At 35.7% G+C, this 17,033-nt stretch overlaps 1 protein-coding gene across 2 annotated transcripts in view; it reads right to left on the bottom strand.

Moving 5' to 3' along the window:
• Nedd4 (E3 ubiquitin-protein ligase Nedd4) overlaps positions 1–17,033 on the bottom strand; it is a 523,801-nt gene that overhangs the window by 91,459 nt on the left and 415,309 nt on the right. For both annotated transcript variants that reach the window (XM_090395739.1, XM_090395738.1), the window contains exon 17: positions 12,667–12,788. In XM_090395739.1, the coding sequence (XP_090251865.1) occupies positions 12,667–12,788 (122 nt within the window). The remainder of the gene's footprint in view (positions 1–12,666; positions 12,789–17,033) is intronic.

Raw genomic sequence — 17,033 nt, 5'->3', positions numbered from 1 at the left:
GAAGAGAAAGAAGTCACAGGGTACTGAATAAGGTGAATATGACAAGTGATCCAACACACAAACTTGGTTTTTACTCAAAACTGTCTTACAATGTTCGAACGATGAGATGGTGCATATCATGCAAAAGTGACCAGCTGTCTGCATCACGATATTGATGCTGTACATGACAAATTCTCGCTATCATTCGCTTCAAAACTTCAAGATAAAACTCACCATTGACCGTTTGGCCAAGCGGAACAAATTCTTCGTGGATAATGCCCTTGGAATCGTAGAAACAAATCAGCATCGTCTTTACTTTTGACTTCTCCAAGCAACTTTTTTTTGGATGCCCCTCTTCTGGTGGTCTCCACTCAGCACTTTGTTTCGGGCTCATACTCAAAACCCCATGTTTCGTCACCAGTAACAAACGTTTCAAGGAAGTTTGAGTCCTTATGAGCGGTTTTAATGAGGTCCTTGCAGTGTTTAATTTGATACATTTTTTGATCTTCGATCAACTTGTGGGGAACAAATCACGAATTCAATTTACGAAGGCCCACACTCTCAGTCAAAATGTTGTGCACAGTTGATTTTGGAATCCCCAATTCATCTTCAATCAATTTCACGGATGATTTCATGTTTTCTTTGATGAAATCACACTTTTTTGGATGTTAACTTTGCTGAGTCCAGTTTTTGAACGGCCCGGCTTTTTGTCGTCCTCAAGCATTTCATGACCTCTTTGAAATCGCTTAAACCACTCGTAAACTTGAGTACGGGATAAGCATTCATCACGTATACTTTTTGAAGCATTTCGGTAAAACTTTTACCAAGTTTAACACAAAAGTCAATCGCAGCTCTCTGTTTAAAACTCATTTTCTGCCTGTTCGTCAAAACACACCGTCACTCTTGGCACTATAACTCAGCTTTTAACGAAACAAATGTCATAAACAGTTGACACAACACTAATGAAGCTTGCCACCTTCGACAACAAAAAGATACAACAGGTGGCACCACAAGTTTCTTCTATTTTCGAAAAGTTCAGTTTCTTTTTGGACAGAGGATGTATTTCAGATGCATTCAATTTATTATTATTATTATTAAATACCTATCATACCTCCTCCTTCAACACATTCACTCATATAGCACTTACAATATACTTGAGTAACCGATTCCAGGCAGTCAGCTCTCCTCAACAGAACCTAATCCTGACAGTCCTACTAATCCAATAAATTTCCAGGGATGACCCCTTGTTTTGACCTTTCTAGCCAAGTGCCGAAAACTATTTTTTCCATAAATCCTATAAAACTATATTGGTAACTTACACATTTCTATCATGGCTCTTCCTTTTCTCATCAACCTATTTCTGCAACCTACAAATTCTCAGTCTATCCCTACAAGGCTAGATTGAGAATATGTGGCTCAACACCTTAGTCACCTGACTCAAGATTTTCTCCACTACTTCCAGATTCCCAAAAAAACCAACCAACCCACAAATTTGTAGTCTAACCCTACAAGGATAGAATGAGAATTTGTAGGTCAATATCTTGGTCGCCCGTCTCTAGATTCTCTCGACTACTTCCTTATCCCCAAAAAACCTAGATAATCAAACTTATGCATAGAAATCCATATGCAGATGTATCAAAACCTTATAAAGAAGAATGTTAATGTCATTACCTTAGTGTGTTCTTCAATAACCAAGTAATTCTATGAGTTACTTATAACCAGTTTTTCTGAACTTTAATTCCCTATCCATAAACATCCCCAAATCTCTAGTTTCATCAATTTTGTGGAGTACAATTCTTTCAATATAGTACAAAGTAATATTTTCATCCCAAAATGCACAATTTTATACTTATCCACAACTGGCACTCGTTATCTTTTCACAATACTACTGTTATATTTGAAGCTTGCATGCTCCAATTATGTTATTTCCAGCCTATATATCCATCCTATATACTAAATTAGTTACAGAGTTAAATAACAATGCATTATAAATATTTTACTTTTAGTTGGTTAGAATGTTTCAGATTTGTATCTGTGAATTCGTATTCATATTGGTGCATTATTCCAAAATTAGCATGCTATGTATATTCAAAGAATGAAGTTCAATTATAAAAATAATCATTTATTTACTGTGAGCTTCATTCTTTAGATAAACACAACATGCTCATTTCAAAGTTAAATATAAAAAATAAAATTATATATTGAGTTGAAATTCATGTGGCTTGTTGTATCCATATATTTAAATTAATTACTGGCAAAAACCTGGTAAAAAGTAAAACAATAATATAATGACTAATTTGGTATAGCCCCATGTGTCTGATCTGAAGAAGTACATGATAGCGCTGTACAAACTAGTCACTGTATTAAAGTGTTTTAATTTTTTACATGGTTTATGCCAGTAATTAATTAAAAAATATGGATACAACAACTATGGGAATTTCAACTCAATATCCAATTTTATTTTATATATTTAACTTTAAAACCTTGAATTACATATTGTAATCTTACTTTTCATGACTATCTATACAGAGCAACTGTAACTATATAGAGTTGGAAATATACGAGGGTGGTCTGAAAAGTTCTCGGTCTAACAACGAAAACACGGATTCATAATTTCAAATTTTTTTTTTTTTTTTTCAACATAATCTCCCTTAAGACTAATATGTTTATTCCAGCGATGCTCCAGTACCATTATCCTGTCCCTGTAGTGGTTCTCAGTAAGACCTGCAAAATACCCCTCTACCGCTGCAATCATCTCTTGATTCAAAGAAAAACACTGATCAGCGAGGAAGAGTTTTAGTTTTGGGAAGAGACAGAAGTCAGAGGGAGCCAAATCTGGGGAATAGGGTAGATGTTCCAACAATTCATAGTGCAGATTCTTTAATTTTTCTATTGCCAAAACACCTTAGTGGGCAGGTGCATTGTCCTGATGTAAGATGATTTTCTTCTTCTGAAAACCGGGTCTTTTCTCATGAAGTTTTTCGTCTAGTCTGATTAAAAGACTGGAATAATATTCCCCGTTATTGTTTTACCTTTTTCAAGATAATTAATAAACAAAATGATTTAGCATCCCACAACACCGATGCCATGACCTTTCCTGCTGATGGAAATGACTCTGTCTTCTTTGGCGCTGAACAACCGGCTTCTGTCCACTGTTTTGACTGCTAGTGTGTAATGGTGAATCCAAGTCTCATCCATAGTAATAAATCAACACATAAAATCAGTTTTATTCTTGTTAAAATGCTCCAAGCATTGTTCAGAGATTTTCATGCGAGTGCGTTTTTGATCTGCCATGAGCAAGCGTGGCACCCATTTTGCGCAAAACTTTTCCATTTGCAACTCTTCATGCAAAATATACCCTCCACGTTCTTTTGAAATGCCTATAGTCTCAGCAATTTCATGCACTTTGACTTGCTGGTCATCCAATACCATATCATGCACTTGATCAATGATTTCTGGTGTCGTTACACTTTTGGGAAGTTCTTCACGTGGATCTTCAAGGCTGGTATGGCCATGGTTAAACTCGGCAGCCCATTTCTTAATTGTCAAAAACGAAGGAGAAGAGTGCCCATAAACCTTTACAAACTTCGAATGAATTTCTTTTGCCGTTAAACCTTCTTTTTACAAAGAATTTTATAACCGCATGATACTCAATTTTATCCATTTCAAGGAATATAAACAACACTTTTGCTTCAGACAGCTGTATAAAACAAACTACTTGATAGAATGACTTGCAATTTCACATGGATGCTTATGACAGATGTACCAACTTGGAACATAAAATCTCTTGCTGATAGTGTTGCCATCTATAGTCGAGAACTTTTCAGACCACCCTCATAGAACAAGGTGAGTAATAGTATAAGATAAATGATCCAGTCTTTTTACAGGATAGCAGATGCTATCTGGTCCAACCAGCAGTTGGGCAGCATTTAAGCAAAGCAAATTTAATTTCTTCTTTAGTGAATGGCCTGTTGCATTCTTCAGTCCTGACTGAAGAAAATATTTATTTTTTATTTTTTTTTATTTATTTATTTTTTTTGGGGAAAGGAACTCTGAGGAGGAGGTGGGGGGAATAAAAAGATGTTGCAATGTTGTAGTGAAAATCTCCATGACAGTGTCAACAATTCCTGTTGCATTAGCTACTGTGCATCCACTGTGTTCAAGAATGGTGCATAAGTGGGTGATGACTTTCATTTTCCAGATTTTATCCAATACTTTTTTTACTCTTGGTTGATTTTGTTATAGAAGATATATATTGGATCCAGAATTCTTTCTGACTGACAGACAATGACTGTGTATTGCTTGGGTTCAAGCACGTTTGAAAGTAGTGAGGATTATTGTCATCGCAGGATATCTGTAGATGATACTCTTTGTTTTCTTCTAAGCTTTCCTGGCAGATGTTGCAATTGTAATTCCATGATTACTTAGGGATATGTGGAAACTGACTAGCTGTTTTAGGAATTGCAGTTGTTTCAGCTTGTGCAATGCACTCTGTCACATGGTTCACTGCATTAATGATAGCAGAGGAGCTGACTATCACAGAACTGAATTTTGTTATAGTAGAGGTGGGCCAGTCAGTTTTGATCTTGCTCAATTTTCCATCATGATATAGTACATGGTTACCCGTGTACTATAACACAGGGAAATGATGACTTTCAAATAAGATGCCTTCAGTCTCCTACTTGAACAGTGGAAAGAGAGATGATGAGCAGTTGGTTAAGTCAATGGCAGTGAATGTTCAGGTAGGCATGTGAAAGAAGGTGTTGCCTGTGCTCAAGAAGAAAGGTTGCTGTTGAGCATATGCTCAACAATAGCAGTAGGAAGGTAGATGTGGCATACAATTATAACAGTTCTGAATGAGAGTTTGATGGCAACTGCCTCTACATTTGTATTAAGTGAGGCTTGATGAAAGGTTGTCCACCAGGATGGCGACTTCTTTGTGGGCTGGTCTATCTCTTGTTCTGGTCTTATGAATGACAGTTATGTTTCCGACAGACAGAAGCATAGTAGGTTTGTAGTTCTGCAAGAGAGCTTTGATGTCATCGATATTTTAATGGAATCCAAGATAATTCCATTGTAGAAATGTTTTCATTATTTCTTTTTCATGGTATCATCTGGCTTCATATATTGAGAGGTTTTGTTTCATTAGCCTTGTTCTTTCTGGAGAATTGTGGATGGCCAGTGTCTATTGTTTATTCATCATGAGGAAAGAGATCCATTACTGGATTTTTTCTTGATGAAGAAGATGCTGTCAAACTGGACTTCCTCTAGGGCACTAGATAAAGCAATTGTTTTATCTTCTTGTAAAGGAACAGAGGTATCCATGGCATCTATTGAAAGATTGTTCTGAATGAACATGGATGACATCTGCCAAGTGGGTGTTCACCCATTGAATACAACATTAAGAAAAGCAGTGTATATTTTGTAGCTTTGGATGTTTTCTTCTGTTTTTTATTTTAATTTTCTGTTGATATTTCAATGGTTTCTGAATATGGTCGGCCTTTCTCCTAAGAATGAAAAATTATTTATCAACAGAAGAAAATTGGTTCAGTTCCAAAGCTCCCTATCCACCATGGAGCCATACATGGATGCCCACTCCAGGGCCTCCCCAGATGCTATATTGGTACCAGAGCAAGCTTTGGGCCCTGTCCCTGGACCATGGGGAAGGAGACACTGCAACAACATTGACACTTGTAGACGAGCCCACTAGCTGACTGATCCTGCCCATCTTGCTGAAGCAGAGGGCAAATTAGCACAAGACTACCAGGATCTCCCCCCCCCCTACCTTCCACATGTCCACAGGTCACACTGCATGGCAATACAGAGGCAAGCTGTTGGATCTCAGTGATGATGGTTTGGAAAATAGGAAATAATAAAGACTTAGGAGTAGTGAGAAGAAAAGCATAGAAAAAGAATAAGAATGAAAAAGGCCAGTCGCATCACTGAAAGATCCCGAAACTCTCATATGCACATCACATGGAGGGGTATAACATGTTCAATATCCTTCTTGATGTCATTTCTTGCACTCTCTCTCCATAATCGCTTTCATATCACAAATCATTCACTCTTGGTAATAAGTATCCTGAACACACACAAACTACATCATCAGGAAATCTCTTATACTGAAATCACTGAATATGGGAGTCTTGGCTGACACTTTCCTCATACACATCTGTGCAATGTGGAACACGTTTTAAACAATATCACATAATAAAATTCACAAAAAAAGCAAACAAACAGAATCAACTATGCAAACTAAATAAGGAAAATACCATCACTAATTAGCTATATTCAAAAATATTTATTAAAATAAAAGACATCTTAATAACACATGCAATGAAAGTGCTTCAAAGGATGATGCTAGCAACATTCCATAAAACTGATTTATTAAGTTTTAATTAAACTTCTAATTCAAGAAATACTATATCTTACACCACATATCATACAGTTAATCATAATAATGATTAATGGTAAAACCAACGCCAAGAGGAAAAATTACATTTACTAATAAACTCACTAATAATCCACTGCTTTTCTACCCAGCATCATCAGAGTACAATGATAAATGTGACAGGCACACAGCACTAAACTGGCTTCTCGGACCTGTAATGACTTCTAAGTAATACAGATGTTTTTCTCCATTTGATCCTATGTGAAAGAGGATCCAGAGAATGGTCTGCCAATCCTTACCAATCCATACAGATGATCTGGGATGTAATTTTTGTGTTCTTCAATTCTTGATAGAGTGATAGATGTTAACTGATCCATCAGTCTGACTAAAGCAGACTAAACTGAAGGCACAAGGAACTTTATACACTCCAGGATGTTCAAGAAGATATTTACAGAGACTTTGGCTATTTTTTCTGATGTACCCTTAATATATGGGATGAGAACAGTTTTGCTGTGATCTTGTGTATTGGGCATAGGAGGGATGGGGAAAGGCTGCATGTAATATTTATATTTTATATGGGCTGTAGCCATTGGCTAAAAAAGGTGTTGTATAGGTCCCTAAGCTCAGTTTTCAAGGGCTCTGTTATTTGAACAATTAGTCTTAGCTTGGTGAATAAGTGTTTTTGAAGATGCCATACTGTTGGAAAGGGTGATGGTGTGGTTGTTTATGTAAATATCTACTAGTATTAGTGGGCATTACACATACTGGTAGATGGAGAAGGATGACGAGCCATTAGGAAGTCATGTCACTAGTGAATCTAAAAACAGGGAAACTATTATTACTTTCTTCTTCTATGGTGAAGTTTATTTTAGAATGCTGTCTGTTAAGCTGTGCCAAAATGTCTGGATCATGAAGCCAAAGAGCAAACACATTATCAACATATTTATATATCTTTGCTGGTAATAATTGTTGCTGATATTTCTTTTGATGAAATGTCATTCTTAGGAGATTTCGATTTACTTAGAATATTAGCCACATATAACTGAATGTTGTTAGTCACTCTGGGTGCAAGTTCATAGTTATCACATTCTACACCAGATTTTTTTAAAAATGGTACTTTTTTATTGTAACCAAAGTTAATAAGGGAAATGCTACTGTCATTATGAACCAAGCAGAGTACAGCAGAAAAATGAATCAACTTCTTGAAGAATCCTACACTTATCAGATCATAGATTCGGATTCAACAAAATCACCCCCCCCCCAAGTGTACAAATTATTCAAAATACTTACATCCTGGGCTGAAGAAATTACCAAGAAAACAAACCTTATCATGTCAAGCCATCCTGGATAAATGAGGTCCCTAAAATTCACAAACCCAATACCACCTCCCCCCTCTTTCGTCCAACAATAGATGGCATAGATGCCTACAAACTGGCTAAACATTTATCCACATCACTTTCCTAATTTACAACTCTTACTCATTTATTAAAAATTCTTTATACTTTAAAACATTAACAGAAAATTTAACTCTGACAGATTCTGACATCATGGTCAGTTTTGATATCACCTCACTTTTCACATCTTCTTTCAGGCTCTTTAGCAAACTCCTACATAGAGCATTTTGAAAACCAAGCTACACTAAAACATAGCCATACTAAAACCAACAGTTTGGATGTACTATGTTGATGATGTGTTTAGTGTCATGATCCGGACACATTAAATACATTTTGGGTGCACCTTATTTATTATTACCCAAGACCCCATGGAGTCAAAGACTCATCTAGGAGATCCTTTTATCATACACACAGTTCATCATACCTTGCTTTAAACGCACTCAAATTCTCTGCAGACACCACACTCTCAGGCAAGGCATTCCAATCATTCACAACTCTGCATGGAAAAAAAACCTGCTTCTCACTCCCCTACTCACACCCTCTTTATACAGTTTCCAGGGATGACCTCTGGTTCTCCCCTGATCTCTCACTATTTTCTGTAGAACCTCTCCAGCATTGATCCTATAACAACCCCTTAATAACTTGTAGGTCTCTATCATATTCCCCTCCCCCCCTTCCTCCTGTCTACCAGACTCTGCAAGTTGCATCTTCTCAATCTTTCCTCATACTCGACATTCCAGAGGTTAGAAAGTACCTTAGTCAGTCACCTCTGGACCCTTTCCAACATCTCTTCATCCTTCTGAAAACCAGGTGACCAAATATGGGCACAATAGTCCATGTGTGGCCTAATCAAAGCCTCATACAATGGAACAAGAATCTCCCTACTTCTACAAGTCAGTTCATCATTCCCAGAAGCCTTTGTGTTGTCTTCACAATTTTGGCTATGTGTCCTGTCCCCTATTTCAGATCCTTATCCACTATCACCCCAGATCTCTTATTTCCTCCACCTCCAACAATATATCCTCACCAAGCATAAATTCTGCATACCATTTTTGTTTTCGAAATTTTAAAACCTTACATTTTGCAACATTGAACTCACACCCCCATTCCGGTGCCCAATCACTCAATTTATTCAAGTCTTCTTGTAAAGCCACATCTTCTCTACTCTTCATGGTTCATCCCAACTTTGCATCATCTGCGAACAACTGAATATCTCCATCCAAATCTTCACCAATATCATTAATATACAAGTTAAACAGCAATGGCCCTAAAACAAACCCCTGAAGCACACCACTAGTGACTTTCCTTTTCCTGGATATCGCTCATCCATACACAACTTGTTGATAACTATCAGATAGCCAGTCTCCAATCCAATGCACTAATCTAATATCCAACCCCATCCACTCTAGTTTGACTATCAACTTATCATGAGGTAATCTATCAAAAGCATTTGCAAAATCTAAGTATATTACTGTGTATCCTTCTCCTCTGTCCATGGAAGCAGTCACCTTATTGTAATAAGTAAGTAGATTACTAAAACATGACCTCCCTTTAGTATATCCATGCTGTCCATGAAAGATAATACCATTGTTGTCAACCCAATTCTGGATCCTAGTTCTTAGCTTCTCCAACAACTTAACTACAACATCTGACACACAGATTGGCCTATAGTTTGAGTTCATGAGTTCTATCCCCTCCTTTATGAAATGGCACAATCTTGCCCTCTTTCCACTCCTTAGGAACTTGACCCAGTGCAAGATTTGTATTAAAAAAACATGGCAAGGCTGGCATCAACTCCCTGGCACATTCCTTCAGAATACATGGTGATATATTACCAAATCCCACAGCCTTATTTACATCTAGTTTGCTCAACTCCCCATACACCTCTTGCTCACTTACAGCCAATCTCACTTCCTCATCATCGACTGTTCTCAATCTCTCCATGAAGTCACATTCACAAGATTGAAAGACCATTATGAACTGCTCATTAAGTATCTCCACCACACCTTCTGCAACAGCTGTCTTTAGACCATTTTCTCCAATCAATGTCATCCTTCCATAATCATTCTTTCTTTTGCTGGCTACATATCGAAAGAACTCCTTAGGATTCTTTTTGGCTTCATTAGCTAACTGCTGTTCATACCTCTCTTTAGTACCCTCACCAACCAAGTCACCTGCCTTGCCTGGTCTTTGTAGTCCTTATGGAATTGGTTATTACCACTTCTCTTATGCTGCCTCCATAATGCCCTTTTTCTCTGTATCGCATGCTTAATCTCTTTATTCATCCATTTCACACCTACTTATTTAGCCTTCTCATCCTTGGAATACATTTAGACACTGAATCTACTAGATAGTTTCTGAAAATCCCCGAAGTTGCATTGATCTCTTTTCCAGCTAACTCCTCATTCCATTCTACACCCGCAAGCACCCGAGCTCTTCAAAATCCCCCCCCCCCTTTGTAGTTCTACATATACCCTTTTCTTACAGAGGTCCTCACACTGCTGGCAATCACCTCATGGTCACTCTCACCAAGTGGTAGGTGATTTGACACTTCATTTATAATTACATCCTCTGATGAGATGAAAAATTTCCAAGACCCTCAATCCTCGTGTGCCCTCTATTACATACTGTCTGAGGTAGTTATCCCTCAAAAATTCAAGAAACTCATTTTCTTTACTTCCAGTTGCTATCTCATCATTCCAGTCTATATTGCCATAATTAAAATCGTCCATAATGATCACTCTTTTCTTATTTGCTTGGCTAATTTGATTATACATTTCATAGCCACTACCATCCACATTTCCTGGTCTATAGCAACATCCAACCAAGTATTTCATTCCATTCACTCTATCTCACACCATACTGCCTCAAACCCACTGGCACTATTTCCCTCTTGCATCTCTACTTTGTATGGACATAACTCTTTCTCTATAATCAATAGCACTCTCCCTCCCTTTTTACCCCTTCAATCCCATGAAACACATCTTAATGACCAAGATCCTACAATAAGCTTCACATTGAAAAACTCATAATGGTCTCCCCTTTTTAGATACACTAGTGGCAAAACTTCCTAATGGCTCCTTATCCTACTCCATCTACTGAAAGCCCACTCATACTATTAGGTATTTACATAAATGGCCACACCATCACACTCTTCCCAACAGTGTGGCATCTTCAAAACACTACAGCCCATATAAAATGGTTAAATATTACATGCAGCCCTTCCCCATCCCTTCTACACGCAATACACAGGATCACAGCAAAACCATTCCCATTCCATATGTTAAGAAAAATATAGCCAATGTTCTCTGTAAATATGATCCTCATATTACTTTCAAATCTTTCATTCAGCTAGCTACTTTCATACATACTCCAAAAAACTGACTACATCCTCTTGAACATCCTGGAATGTATAAAGTTCCTCATGCCTGCATCTTAGCCTACTTTGGTCAGACTGATAGATCAGTTGACATCTGAATTGCAGAACACAAAAATTACATCCCAGATCATCTGTATGTCAGGATGGGCAGATCATGCTCTGGATACTCCTTCACATGGGTTCATATGGAGAAAAATACCTTTCTATTACACAAAAGTCATTACAGGTCTGAGAGGCTATTCTTAACGTTAGCCATGAAGTACTGTCCCAACCTCAACAAGTATGGTTGCATTAATTTGCCAATCCTGACTTGCCATACTGATGATCTGAGATGTAATTTCTGTTCTTCAATTCAGGTGTTAACTGATCTATCAGTCTGATCAAAGTAGGCTAAACTGAAAAACTATCATTTTAAGACCTAATAGCCAGACTTCAGTAAATTAACTTTCTAGTTATCTGATCCATAGAGAGCATAAGGACCTTTTAGTGCTGTATGCTTGTCACAGCACTAAAATGTCACAGGACATTTTATTGCTGTGACAATAAAAACCATTTTATTGATGGTTTTTATTGTCACAGCAACAAGGCTCTAATGATGATGATAAAAAAACCAGTGTAAATATTAGTGAGATTAATAAATGTATTTTTTTTTTCTCTTGGTATTGGTTTTACCATTAACCATTATTATAAATAATGAACAACAGCTAAGGCTTTCTTTATATATCATCCAACTGAATTTACAACAGTAAATTTTGTAAAAGAACTGATAAAGTAGTGCCAGTTATCAATCAGGTCTCTGTCCAATTAGGCAACTAATCTGTTCACACTAATTATATAAGTGAAGTTGACTCTCCTCTCAGGCTGACTAATGCAGACCAATGTCCATTATTTGATTACGTTTGCTCTTTGTAATTGGAGGTGATCATTTATAAAGTTGAAAGACTACTGAAGTTTACAGGTTATTTTTAATGTGTACAAGACCACATATATTTAGTTTCAAGATTTCAAGTAGGCGATATTAAATTAAGCTATTGTTATATTTCACTATTTCAAAAGTGAATTCTGGAGTTTCATTTTTATAATTTCATGTCTTTCTAGATTTTTTTTTTCTGGAATCAGCAAATTCTTAGACCTCATGTGAATGGCCAAGGCTGTCTACCAGCCCACATGGAGGACACTCCTCTTAAGACTAGGTTTCTATCTAATATCTTCCAGTTCTTTTATGTGCTATTAAAATTCTTATATTGTATCCCAGATGATGACACTGTGATAGAAGTGAAATACTAAAAGTATTAAATTTTTTTAATTCTTTCATTGTTTGATGAGAACCCAATTCTCATCAACTGCAGAACTTTATTTTCAAACTGCTTCAAGTTTCCAATATATTAAGCAGGGCAAGTTTCACATCGGGTAATAAAAAATCATTTACGACCCCAATAACATTCATAAGCATTCGTAGAAGAGATTCACAAACAAAGATGCCATAATCAGCCAACCAGGTCATCTAAACATGCATAACTTACCATCCAAGAGTTTTCCATGATATACTGCCATTCCTGCAATTCTTCCTATGAATTTAAAGTAAGACAAATGGTCTTCATTGCATACACCTGATACAGGGTTTATCTGCAGTGTGTAATTATCCCTATAAAGTTAAACACAAAATAAGAAAGGCAGTAGTAATTTTGTTATCTTCATTTAATGGTAAAACTTAAGTTTTACAGGCTAAAAGTAAAAGGGGCAATGCAAAAAAAAAGTAAAAGCAAAAAGCAATGCTAATACATTGTTTTATCTCATTGAAGTGAAATTAAGCAGAACACTACATTACACTATAATAAACACAGTGATCCCCATTTATCTGACTGCACTGGGAAAACAGTTAATTGTTTTCATCACTTGCACAGATGCACCAGTTCTGTGGCTATTAAATTCTATTTCCAAACTTGTTAAATTAAAATATTGTCACTGAAACTTTCAGCTAGTTTACATTTCAGCTAGTAACTAAAAAAAATAAATAAACAACATTTTTGACATAATTGCTTTCACATACAAAAGAAGATAGCAATTATATGCTTCTTGACAATACTGCGCTTTGTTCGTTATCAAGGAGAGAAGTGTGTGGAAAATACCACCTAAATCAAGTGATTTAGGTGGTATTTTATTTTTTGTTCTCACAGCCAGTAATTATTTGCTACTGTGTCCTTCAAAGGATACACACTTGGAACAAAGAGGGGTGGGAATAGATACAGGCAGGCAATTTCACAGGAGATTTGAAAGCAGTCCACAGATTATTTTTCTTTAAAGGTCTGGCTATTTTTTTTCAGAGGTTCCCCAGATAGAGGGAACAGTAATGGCATTACTATTAATCTGTATGTTGAGAGGGATGAGAGGTGACAGGAGGATCAATTATGTTGTTAATCTTTTCAGCACTATAGTCACTGGACACAGGGAGGTATAGCAAGTAAAGGACAGTCCAGCTGCGAAGGAAGCCTGGTTGTAAGCTGTTAACAAGGATTTTAATGATTCTATATTGTTGTGGGATTGGGAGGGGGGGGGGAGAAGTTGTGCATGTCAGTAGCTTTTCTGTAAATTGAGAAAGAAAGAGTGCTGTTGGGAATATGTATAATTAGAGTGAGTAGAAAAGACAGACTATTGCTATTTTCTTTTTCCATAGTGAACAAGATTCTGCAGTGCTGGCTATTGAGAGTTCTCATTAAGAATCATTAATTATCGATCTATTTGGTACAAAACCAATTTTTATGTGAGCACTTGGTTATACAGATATCTTCTATAGAGTTTAAAATGAGTAAAGAGAAGCATCTTAGTCTGGAAAATTTTAATAATTGATGTTTTGGCATAAATATATTAAAATATTTGTGTATTGCTAAAAATACATATACACAAACATTTAAAACAATTATGAAAATATCTACACTGAAGTTGAATAATATGACTATCATGAAGGCAATAAAATATTCTTAGGCCACTGAAAAAGCTTAGAAATAGAAGAAAGAGTACTGGTAAAGGAATCAAAGATGATACAGTTGATATAAAAACTAAAAATAAGGATATTCTGTGCCTGGAATATTTTATTTTTATTTATTTTTGTGAATCTTTCAGCATTAGTCAAAAATTCTATTGTCTGAAGTGGCTTGAAAGTGTACCATGTTTATATTAAATTGCTTTGTGACTAAACATATAATGGTATTAGTCAAATTTCTTTAGGATTTTTTAATGGTGGGGCTTTTAATCAAGAAAGCAACTGATATAAAACACAAATAAATAAAACAAAAACAACCCATAACAAATTAAATTAGACTACAGCAATGCACAGTATGTCTGAGCTGTCTCTTTGAAGAGCCTGGAAGTAGTCGTTGAAGAACTTAAACATTCATCTGCAAAATGATCTCATTAGTGATTTCCACACATCATTTAGGATTAGACTTTCATTTTGGTTAAGGGAGCCATGTGAATGAATATGTGTGGAAGATTCCTCAACTATTCGAGATAATTTTTTTTTCTTTTGAATTGGGCATGGTGGCTGAATCCTAGTTAGTAATATAAGTTGTTGTTGACGTATGATGAGCTGGGATAGAGATTTCTTCTCTTTTGTGATCAACATTGCCGACATGTTCTTTTTTTCTCAATTCAAAACTTCAGCTTGTCTAACATACGTAGATCCTGTAGGCCATCCACCGTACTAATGAACTACAAAGTCCACAACATTTAGTGTGCAGGAGTCACATAAAAATTGTTCCAATCTAGAGGTATAAAGGTTTCACAGTTACACTGCATAGCTCAGAAGAAGTGAATTCCAGATTCTGGAGTAGCTCTTATAATACTATGATATAAGAGGAATAATGCTAAATGTTAATATTACAAAGGAATTTTTCTATTGAGTGTTGCAAGACATTTATTTTCAAGCATACTCAAAAGAATCTAAGAAACACTGTGGAAGAAAAACTTGAAAGACTCAATTACAGCAAAACAGGAATTGCATGACTAGATTTTTAGCGGAAGGAAAAAAAAATGAAAAATGAGAAGAATATAACTTGGATGTGTATTTGATTTTCATAGATCTGGAAAAGGGATATGATAAAGTGCCAAGAGAAACTTCAAAACGCTACAATTATATGTATAAATGTGAAATTGAACAGAGAAATAGACTGCCTATACTTAAGTCAGTGCTGAGAGATATATACAAGAACAATATCACTGCAAAGTTTGAAGGCAAGGAATAATTCACAGAGATGGTGAATAGAATCTGAAAGAATACTTCATGTATTCTTTCACAATACTATATCTCTGTTATGTAAGATGGAGCACATGTGGTTGAATGTAAAACAGTAGACATAGATAAAAGAATGGCTGATGGACAGACATCAAAGAGTAGTAAACAGTGTAGGTGAATCTTAAAATAGACAGGTCACCAGTGGTGTAACAATGGGCTCTGTAACAGGCCAGTTCAATTTATATAACACCAGGAATGACTTGAGGGGGAAATTACTTAGTTGTCTGCCAATGGTGCTAAACTGGGGAGAGCAATAGTTAATAAAGATGATGTAAGGATCCTGTAGGATAATCTCAATAGACTGGTAGTTTGCATAATTGGACTTTATCAGAAAGAGACCAAGCACACTAATACTGACACTGAATGACACATCAGTATACTAAAATTTCTCTAAACAGAACCAAAATGCCAACTGACCTGTTTCATAAAGAAAATGTTGATAACCAAATGCCTACTTCACAGGTTATCTCACATTGCCTAAAAAATCAAAAAGAAACTGAAACTAAGTGATATTATTTCCTCACATTCAATAACGTGTAAAAACTATCATTTGGTTCCTCTTTGTTTCTGATAATGAAGTATACTTCTTTGCCACAGTTTTCATAACTTTCCCCATGCATGCACACAAAACACATTTTTATGTGTTTTGTGTTTATTTTTCTAATTTTAGTGATATGAATGTGTATTTGATTTATTTAACTAGCCATGGAAAGAAGCTGAAAAATTCTGAAAATGGCCCTCAGTGATAGAAAAAACCATGCAAGAGAAAAAAAAGAGTAAGAAATAAAAATTTAGGTTGTTTGTGTTTTATTAAAATAAAATGTTTAAACATATTTTTTAAGCTTTGCTTGATCGTTATATTCTAATGTGAAATGTAAGTTTTTTTTTTGTTTTTTTTTTAATAAATACCTGTAGGTGATAAGGAACAACTCTATCATTTTAGAACAAAATTTCGTGGAAGAAGCTAACATCAATGATCTCAATCAAATGACTAGTGCTGACAGTCATTATCATCAATTATTTTTCTGAAGAAATCAACACAACAAATTCAAAGTGTAATGCACTTTCAGAAGAAAAAAAAACTACAGACTGTTCACTGATTGGATAGCCCTCTGTATAAGGCTTTGTTTGATACAATCATATCTAATGAAACATTTCAGCTCATTAGGAACAATTTTTAATGAAAGTTGAAAATTTAAACATGGATTTTGACAATGGCATTTGTAAAGCTGATATAGTGAGGACTCAGAAAATTCATTTATATGGTATGAGTTAAGTTTAGCTAACCAATACAGTATATAGGACAGTGTTTAAACCAATTTTAACCTTCAGTTGTAACCATTATAACCAATTATAACTTCAATTTCTGAAAGTTGAGTTAGAAATAAATCAACTGATACAGGAGGGTCTGAAGAAAATTAGAAGTGAATTAATGAATCAAAGGTAGAGTAATATTAAAAATGAAGATATCAGAAATGAACAACATTACTGGAATTTAGTGAAAGTGTGAGTAGAGCAAATCGAAGGTGGTGTGGTTGCTTAAATAAAACAGGAAAGGAAAGACTATCAAAAAAGCTGTCTTGTGAGGATGGCAAGAAG

Source organism: Typopeltis vanoorti, chromosome 7 (assembly GCF_054136105.1).
Source record: "Typopeltis vanoorti isolate ZY-2024b chromosome 7, IOZ_Tvanoo_1.0, whole genome shotgun sequence".
NCBI lineage: Eukaryota > Metazoa > Arthropoda > Arachnida > Uropygi > Thelyphonidae > Typopeltis > Typopeltis vanoorti.
The sequence above is the reverse complement of the archived record's forward strand: the minus strand, read 5'-3'. Positions and strand labels throughout refer to the sequence as shown.